The 9,882-nt window shown below is 38.3% G+C and overlaps 1 protein-coding gene across 2 annotated transcripts; it reads left to right on the top strand.

Moving 5' to 3' along the window:
* Nucleotides 1–1,890: 1,890 nt before the first annotated feature.
* Nucleotides 1,891–5,003, top strand: LOC117422199 (WD repeat-containing protein 89-like). 2 transcript variants are annotated; one of them, XM_034036910.3, is made up of 2 exons: nucleotides 1,891–1,983; nucleotides 2,906–5,003. In XM_034036910.3, exon 2 carries the CDS (start codon nucleotides 2,948–2,950, stop codon nucleotides 4,109–4,111), a length of 1,164 nt encoding a protein of 387 aa, XP_033892801.2. In that variant the 5' UTR covers nucleotides 1,891–1,983; nucleotides 2,906–2,947; the 3' UTR covers nucleotides 4,112–5,003. The 2 variants fall into 2 exon arrangements, with proteins under 2 accessions (XP_033892801.2, XP_033892802.2); XM_034036911.3 differs by lacking the exon at nucleotides 1,891–1,983 and adding an exon at nucleotides 2,001–2,141.
* The last annotated feature ends 4,879 nt before the right edge of the window (nucleotides 5,004–9,882 follow it).

Below are 9,882 nucleotides of genomic sequence, written 5' to 3'. Positions count from 1 at the left end.
CTCGTGATAATCACCTTGCTTCGGTGTGAAATAGTAGGTGCTGATGATCAGATCCCATTTCCTGCCACAGAACTGAAAATAAATGCATTAAGTGGCCGTTCTTTTATATAATTGATTACCTGCACTGCTTGCTGGATAACTGTCTTCAGTGTCTGGGGCATTTTCTTTGTGGGCAAGGCTTCTCTGTGTATTTGTGCTTTATACTGCAAAGGGCTTGCATTTGACCAAAACAAAACATTTAAAAGGGAACAAAGCTCTGCTGCTAGAGCCAGCCCATTCCAGTTCTGTTGGTATCTGTCCTCCTGCTTATAATCCACATGCTGTCAGGGAAAAGCAGGTTTGTATACAAGCATGGTGTTCGCTCATACACATTTCATTTGTTACTCAAACATCTTCAGTCACAGATATTATATTACAGTTGGACAGCTGATGAGCTGCTCTGAGCTCCTGTTTAGTTTACAATGATGGCCTTGTCATCACAACCTCTTCCTCCTCCCCCATTTGAAAGATACTCATGTCAATATCCAGCTATCTAAGTAGTAATGTCAACCATTATATCAAATTGAGAGCATGTTTACTCATGACAGAATAGCGTTGTGTTCTCTCTCGCAAAGAAAGTTCTACTAAAAGAGCACATTCAGCACGATCATAAAGTAGAATGTGAACGCATTTGTCATTATGATAGAATGTAATAACGGTAATTCAGAGACGTCACATGGAATTGGTCATGCGCCAAGCTCTCATCTTATCTACTGACTCAGTGACCCGCAGTCCACTGACTGTAACGAAACACGTTACCTTTGTGCAGACAAACTCGTATGACTTCTGGAACTGGAGCTGCACAACGTTTATGAATGTAAGCTAAGATTTTATATTTCAGCTAAACGTTGTCATTGTAGCATGCGCCCATAAGACCAGTCACTGCATAGGTTCCGAAAGAAGGCTGGATTCACTTCATGTTGAATCCAAACTCTATAGCCTGTTTCATATGCTCTAGAGCCTTTTCTTTAAGAAATAAAATAAAATATAAATGTCAATGTGTGATGAATGTGGCCATGACGTGGTCAACCACTCAAGTGGGAAACGGTCTGTGGCCATATCCGATATATCAGCAATTACCTATAGATGGCAGTATCGTGTTAAACCCCCTTTTTTATTCAAAAGGAAAAAACAAGGTCGACATTTGTATGAGTCCAAAATACAACACAATGCTATATAGATGTGCTATACTGTATGCATATTAAGGACTCTTGTTTATAAAGATGTAAGTATTTAAGTTTATACTTTATTAATGTTTTTAATTATTCGGGACATGACACATGCCCATGATAGTGCTACTGGACTATACTTTTCCAAGTTTTCTATATTTCCCACGACTTCAGGCGTGTTATCCTGACTACATTATAAGTGTGTATCATCGTTCTCCACTGACTTGGAGCCTGGCAATAAGAAATAAGTGAGCAGGTGACCCCTGGTGGTTATATTCAAAACTACAAGGAAACACAAATTGAATATTTTTGGGTAACGTGCCTTTATTTCATTTGTCGTGTTCTACTTATATATATATATATATATATATATATATATATATATATATATATATATATATATATATATATATATATATATATATCAACGTTTCGTTTTTGGCACAGTGCGAGCATCGTGTATTATATTGGCATTTGTAAATGTATCACATTTCTTGCTGTTGCTTGCTCTCTCTACATACTGTTACAATGTTTCCTGTGAATTGACACCTAATAATAAGCGGAGTGAAACGTTAATAAACAGTAAGACGGGTCGTCGGAAAGTACGGGCAATTCAGCCGACCAGATTTTTAGGCGGAACTAACTTGTCTAGTAGCAGTTCACTCCAGATTCTGGGTGCTGTTACACAGCAAAAACACATGCGCGCAGCAGTTCTAGAAAATTGAGAGTTAGCACGCCCCCAGCAACAAGCAAAGTGATCTAAGTGGGATTACAGGTAGTGTTGGGGAAAAAATAGAGTTTTTAAAATTCGAGCATGTTCTATTAGTATCTAGAATATTAAATACATTTACAGCATGATGTCAGTAATGAAACGTGTATTTCTTGTCACGATCTCGACGAGTGTACTGTCTGTAGTATAGTAATCTAAACAAGGTAAATCTTGTTAATGAATTACTGCTATTCATTCTATATGTATCTGCTTCGGCGATTATTATAGATAGTTGTTGGTTTTTTTTTTCTGTAAACGTTGAGTGTATAATTGTGACCGCGCCGCATACAGTATGTTGTAGCTTTACCCCACCTCGCTTTTTTTGGCACACCGCACATGATATAAGTCGACTACAGAAAATGTCTTGCTTCCTTGTCTGTCATGTGTCCCTTCCCTTGTCAGAAAGGCTGTTAAAGTCCTGCCTACTGGTTTGTAATGTTTCCAAATGTGCTCGTACCTATAAAATAGTAGAGGACCTCGGAGGGTCACGTGATTGAATCACCCTAATCCTCACCATCTCAAATGGTTCCTATTGTGACTCCTGTGACATGCACAGCACAGCAGATATCAACTCTGAAATGCAGTAGCTCTTTCTTTCAGTTAGGTGTACATTTATTATGCTGTAAATAAATGCAACTTCACCAAAATGAAAACAGGCTGATTAAATAAATGAGCTATTAAAAAAAAGTATTGTGATTGCACAAGGTACAGTAGGCCTAGTCATTGTTTTCAAAATCACATTAGGTAGATAAGATTTAAGGTGTTCCGCACAGTAGAGGCCTATATTCTCTGTGTGAGATTATGTGGTCTGTAATAAATGTTCTGTATTTACAGTACTCTCAAGGCGCGGTGAGCTTATTGAAATATTTGGTCATTAAATATTTATTAAACATCCTGAAGTGATTCATTGATTTTTTTTTTGTTATAGGTGCACTAGATTGTCTCAGATCTGGCAAGAGCAGCTTTAACAATGGAGGATTTTGAAGGACAGTTTGCCACACTTTCCATTGCGAAACGATCAGAACAGACTAAAGACCCTACATACCTGCTGGACATCGATTGTTCGAAAACAGCAGCTGGAGCAGGGAACCAGCAGTTAGTCGCAGTTTCCTGTTCAAATCAATCAATACATGTATACAACAAACAAACATTGGGCCTAGTGGGACAGTACAGTGGCCATTCTGGTCCAATTTGTGGTGTCAGATTTGCCCAGACGTCTGACAATCTGCTGTTCTCCGCCTCTGGTGATGGTACAGTGAGGTGCTGGGACGTACGCACACCTGGCATAGACGCTGTACAGGTCTTTAGAGGATACCCTTCCAATGTCTTTAGCAGTTTCGATGTGAACTGCAGTGATCTGGTCATCTGTGCAGGCACAGAGAAAGTGCATGAAGACACTTTCATGGTCTTCTGGGATGCACGGGTTGTTAAAAGTAACAGCACAGCTGGGCCTCAGCCTTTAGGGGTCTATTCCGAATCACACAACGATGACATCACTCAGGTACGTTTCCACCCCAGCAAACCAGACATGGTGGTTTCAGGTTCCACTGATGGGCTGGTCAATGTGTTCGATATCGGTACAGACACCGAAGATGACGCCTTGCTTGCAACATGCAACTCGGATTCTTCAGTCAGTTCCATCAATTGGTCTGGGGAGCAGTACGATCAGATCTGTTGTCTGACCCACGATGAGGGTTTATTCTGGTGGGACCTTGCACAGCTGGAAACAGAAGAGCCAATTACACTGTTGAGTGTTCAGGATGCCCGTGAAACAACAGAAATACAAGGTGGGCGCTTGGACTATTTGATCAGAGGAATGTACCATGAAAGAGCGAAGAAGCTGGTCGTTGTTGGTGGAACGAACACCGGGAAGCTTCATCTTCTGGATTGCAGAGCTGAGGGGCTGAGGCATATGTGTGCTCTACAGGACAGCCACTCCGCGACCGTGCGCTGCTTCCACTGGCATACAGGAGATGACTGTCTGCTCACTGCTGGGGAGGATGCACAGCTCCTGCTTTGGAAGCCAGGTGCTGTAGAACTTTCCACTGCAAAAAAGGGCTTGATGAAAAGTGCCTCCTCCATCCAGCAGAAAACCAGGGTTCACAGCAAAACAATGTGCAAAAGGAAGAAGTGATTGAAAACAACTCAAACTATTTTTTATGAACAGTTTCTGCAGATATCTGTAGTGATACAAAAGCAGGGGGGTTATAGTATGAGTGTGCTTTTGTTTAAATGTTTTTGGGACTTGTTTACAGTTTATTGAAATTTTACTTTAAACTTTTATTTTAGCTTTGGGGACTGGCAAATGATATGGACCTTACTACTGGCTAATAAAAAAATAATACTGCTTCATAAGGTTTTCATGGCTTGAAGCATGCCTGCATTGGCTCTTTCAGATCATGTGTTGCAAGAATCACATTAAGGACGCAGTGTAACATGGATTTTGTGTTATTTGGTTGTTAACCTACAAAAGAACAGAAGAAAACCCCTCACAATTTTGAAAACAGACCCGTTTACTGTAAGACTAAACCACATGGGCCAGTGTCCTTTATAAAACATGCCACCAGAGAAAATGCAGCCATCAATTTGTATTATTTGCAGTTGTTGCTGGACTGGTTTTATTGATTCCACCATCCATTAATATCTGAAACAGAGGCTAATACATCACATCGTTCTTACTGTCATATTTCCTTTAGAACTTTCCCTTTTGGTTTAATATTTGCTCCCTCTGGAGTTCATTTTATGAACCTAATTGTATATTGAATTATTTACTGAATTTCAGTAAGATTAATTTGGCCTAAACTTTGTGTGTTGGATTAATTAAGATATTTACATTTGTAAATGTATTCCTGAATTGTACTGTATGCCTGTCTTATATTTTCAAAATATTCAGGTTCACATACTGCATATAAACCTTTAAGAATGTATTTTATGAAATGTCTTTATGAATTATGAGCAATAGGATACAGTTGGCAGCTATGTCACCTCCAGCTATTACATGTGCTATTAAAGTTGATAAAATCTCATCTTGCAGTCATGATGTAAGACCTGAATGAATTGATTGCACCCTTGAAATGTCATTAATAAAGTTAAATGACCACGGACCTAAAGAAGTGTTTGGTCAGCAGAATAGTTATTTAAAATGTGCCTCAATTCAGAAAGTGAACATTGTGATGTAAGGCAGTATGACCTGGGGCTAGAATATCAAAGAACATAGCAGCACTATGAGTTCCATTGTTACCTGTTTTTTAAAAAATACATATTTTCACCTGCTGAACACCAAATTACAGTACAAACATTTAAAACCAGTTTTTGCTAAGGAATAACAGTGAACTATTAAGACTTGTTTTTCAGGTACACAGTTTTACAATGGCAACAAAAAGGCATTTGTTTAGTTTTAAAAAATGCTGTTGTTCAGGAACAAAGATGGACTTGTAGTCACTGTTAACTGCACCCATTCGCAACACTGGGATTTCTGTTGAATACTTTCTATATAACAATGTAAAGTGCATTACAAACTAGAATGTTTCATACCTCACCGATATGTACAGACTTCTCAGATCATTCCAACATGGTGTTCCGAAGCCTCACAAGCTTTAAATCATAATATAGTCATAGAAAAACAGCCGCTCCCACACGTACTAAAGGAAGTTTCAGGCACTGTGTGGTCCCAGGTCAGGTGTAAAAAATCAACTGTACCTTGAAACTTGCAAACAAAAAAAGTTAGGATAATTTAATGTCGCCCTGAAATGATTTATCTTGCCCCATCTGAAAGTAAAGTAATTTATATAAAAAAAAAAAACATTGTTTAGTTTTAATATTAAAAGGGTTTCAAAGTATATATTTTAATCGCTTGTTTTGAATGCTTTCAGTCACATGTTATGTACTGAATAGAAAAAGTAAGCAAAAAGTCCAAATTAGATCCCTTATGGAAGTCATTTAAGGGACACGGCCACTGGTATGAATGAACCAAATAAAGCAGTGGTCAGAGATCATGAGAACTAAGGAACTTAAATATATGTTCTATTTCAGTCTGGAACGGAGTTACTGGTATGTGAAATAAATCCGAAAACAAGACCACTAAAACATCATAAAACCATTCTGTTAAATAAAGTGAACTGACGTTTGTGTATGTCTGATTGCAGTGGAATTACGGTAAGTGGTAAACAGATCAAATAACAATGTATGTTACAGTCACTCTCTCAAGCCAGACATTTAACCAAATAACTACACATTGTATGACCAACTGTTTAAAATGACTAATGTGTTCAAATGACTAGTTTAACAGAATGAATGGTACATAGGTTATAAGATTGTTATACTGTAATTTGCTGATTTATTAGTGTGGTCATAGGAAATTCGCATCAGCAAGGAGCTTTGTCTTGTGGGGGCATTCTGCAGCAGGGTGTGACATTTTCAGTGTCCATGGTTTAGCTATTGCATGGAATAGAGATAGAGATGTTTAATTTCTATACAGGTAGAGTTTCTATTTGTTTTACGAACATAAAAAGACATGATTGTAAAGGTGTGTATGTGTGCTGCTTTCAAATACCAGTATATTTGCACAATGTAGATCTGGAAGCCCTTAATTATTATTATTATTATTATTATTTATTTCTTAGCAGACGCCCTTATCCAGGGCGACTTACAATTGTTACAAGATATCACATTATACATTATTTCACATTATACAGATATCACATTATTTTTACATACAATTACCCATTTATACAGTTGGGTTTTTACTGGAGCAATCTAGGTAAAGTACCTTGCTCAAGGGTACAACAGCAGTGTCCCCCACTGGGGATTGAACCCACAGCCCTCCGGTCAAGAGTCCAGAGCCCTAACCACTACTCCACACTGCTGCCCATAATCTAACAGCACCCTTCACTTTGACCTGTTACCTAAGATGGCTACCATTTTGCTTTAAAGACCTAACACAGTGGTGTCCAATCCCAGTCCTGGAGAGCCATTCCACCCCAGGTTTTAACTGGTTAAATGATATAATGAACTACTTCAGGGTCAGGATGGAGGTTTGATTGGTTCAATTAAACAATTTAGAACAGAGCTGGAACAAAGACCAGGCATGGAAAACTTAACTTTGGCCACCCCTGCCCTAATGCTTCCAGATAACGGCTTCATACTCGGTAGAGTTATATTCTGTGATTCTCCTGGTCAAGAAACCATTTGAGGTAGTGACTGTATTTGCAGGGAGATGTGAGCTCTGCATGCTAACTGTGTTGCTGACCTTGACATTAACCTCTGACCTGTCACAGGCTTTGAGATAGTGTCTTTGCAGAGCTGTATTCTATTATTCTCTCAATAGTTACATTTCAAGTTTAAAAAAAAAAAAAAACGTTTCTCTGCAACATTGTTTTTGGCCGTATCACAATATTGGATTCATTAATCTTAGTGCTGCAAATGACAAACACTTGAATAGCACAAGCTTTATCTTCTCATCACATCACTAAATGCATCACCAAGGAAATGCTAAAGAAGAGCAGATTTCACAAGACCGAACAACAATCCCCTTTGTGACATGCATCATATGCATTGCAAAAGAAAAGCCCCACAGGGCAGGGCTCTGAAGGGCTGTCATTCCACAGCAGACCTCCCCAGTTATGCTGAACCACAACTTTAGGGTTTGGAAACATTATCAACCCATTCACAGAAACTCAAAATGAACAGTAAGAGTGCCATAACTGCTGACATTCACTGTTTAGTCAACCGTGTCAAAAATGGATATGTTCAATTTGTGATTTACCATCACCCTTATTTTTTTAAATTGCCAATGATACTGTCCTTATATACTACAAGAAGGGAAGGTTACAATCTCAGACAGCAGACAGTGTACTGTATTTAGCTCGAACTAAAGCCAGTTAGAGACAGCTCAAATATTAAAACCCTATGTTGAAACAACAGAAGCAAATTGAACCTCATTTGAAGGGTTTATCTTAAAACACAGTGTGCAGTGATGGCACTCCCACTATTGATTTCATATTCCTGACTCCAGATGATCATGTCCAAAGCTACTGTGCAAATGAGGTTTGATGGTGAATTGCGACTGCCAAAGTCGCTACAAAACAGAGCTTTGCTTTAAATTTATAAACAAAGAACTGTAGATCTGCTGTAATTTCCTGAAAATATAAAGTGTTAATCAATACAAAAACTATTTAGTCTGAAAGCAGGGTTCCAAATGCCCTTCAAAAATATGTTAGACGGTGCACCATGAAAACTGATACTTAGATTTGATGGTAATTAAAACAAAGACAGAACAGTTTCTTTAAAGAAGAGAAAGGAGCTGCTCAGAAGATGGCCACGCTGGTTTGACGGCATGATAATAGATCACATGTGAAGATCATGCCAGAGATGGAAACCTGCTGATTACCCTGTCATCCTACCCCGTCCTGCAAGTGAACAAAGACAGTGGGAGAATATTCTGCCGCATTTGCTAAAGCTGGAAGACTGCATAACTTATCAGTTCCAAAACTAAGGAAAATGAGAACATTTGCAGTAAATCACAGCACACAATCCCACATACTGCAATACATCTTCTGCATTTAAAGAAAATGATGCTGATCTGTATACACTAAGTAGGGTGATCTTGGTGATGAAGAAAGACTAAGTATTAATTGCTGAAAGTGCTGCAATATTCTGCTTATTTGTAAGAGATGTTCCCCTTAAGTAGTAGCAATCCAGCCAAAAACAGTACATTTAGGCCAAGCCATTAATCAGGTATTCAGCTGCAAGCATCCCTTTTTGCTCTCTGGTGTCATTAAATAAAAGGTATGTTTTAAGGGTTGAAAAACAACTTTTAAAAAAAACTGCCAGAGATGAAAACTAGCAAGACTAGTGAGAACGATCAGATCTGCAAACAGTATAATAGCAAGACGGTTATATATATAGTGCTGGCTAAATACCATGAAAAATGTAGTGGGGGACAGGGTTTAAATGAATGGTCCCTATTTGTCTTGTCTGCATGAAGAAAGTCAGACAGAATGCAAACTGAATTCATCATATACGCATCACAATTGTTTCTTGCTAGTTGATGATATTAAGATTCTGGAAGAAAAAAAAAAAGTAAAAACAATAAAACACTGGCCCATTGCCTAAGTAAATCATCCACGTTTAATCCTACAAGAAGGATTTTTCCCTTATTTTTTCTCATCACCTACATTACAGCTATTGAATCACGGCGAGTTGTTTTGTATGTTTAGGTAACATGTGTATTTTTAAATTGACGTCCGCGTTTTATTTTTTATGTGTTTGGTAATCGAGTAGGAATTACACCATGAAAAAACATTGAACTATTTTAAACGGCGATCATAATTAAACCTAGCAATGTACCTCAACCATTTCTGTTAGTAAGTTTAATGCCAATTTCTTCGGAACATAACATACATAACAATTTATGCAACAGACACAGCAAACTATAAATAATAAAAGGAAAACCGATTTCACAAAACACACGCACACACAATGTTGTTGGCAGCACAGTCCAATACAATACAGGCACGCTTTTCCACCTACATTTATACTAACTCAATGCTGTGGGACGTGTTGTTGTACTCTGATATCACCAGCACCACTTCCTTGCGGCACCTTTTCCTTAGAGGTCTATCCTTGTCAATGCTGTGACTCTAAAGTGGTTTCCGCTGGCCAAACCATTTAAGCAGTGACGGCAGAGAACTGCTTCACAAAGAAATAATAATAATAATAATAATAAAAACAAATGCTTTTATGATGCTCCAATAAACTCATTGTGAACAAGATCGACATGTGCTTTCGTTTAAATAAATAAAATAAAAAAATAAAGCGTTCCTCTCAAACCTCTCTAACCCTGAATGAGGTGCTTCCTGGTTGAAGCTACAATGTAAACTCCTGCACCTTTTACGCTACTGGTTA

This window comes from Acipenser ruthenus, chromosome 18 (genome assembly GCF_902713425.1).
Source record: "Acipenser ruthenus chromosome 18, fAciRut3.2 maternal haplotype, whole genome shotgun sequence".
NCBI lineage: Eukaryota > Metazoa > Chordata > Actinopteri > Acipenseriformes > Acipenseridae > Acipenser > Acipenser ruthenus.
The sequence above is the reverse complement of the archived record's forward strand: the minus strand, read 5'-3'. Positions and strand labels throughout refer to the sequence as shown.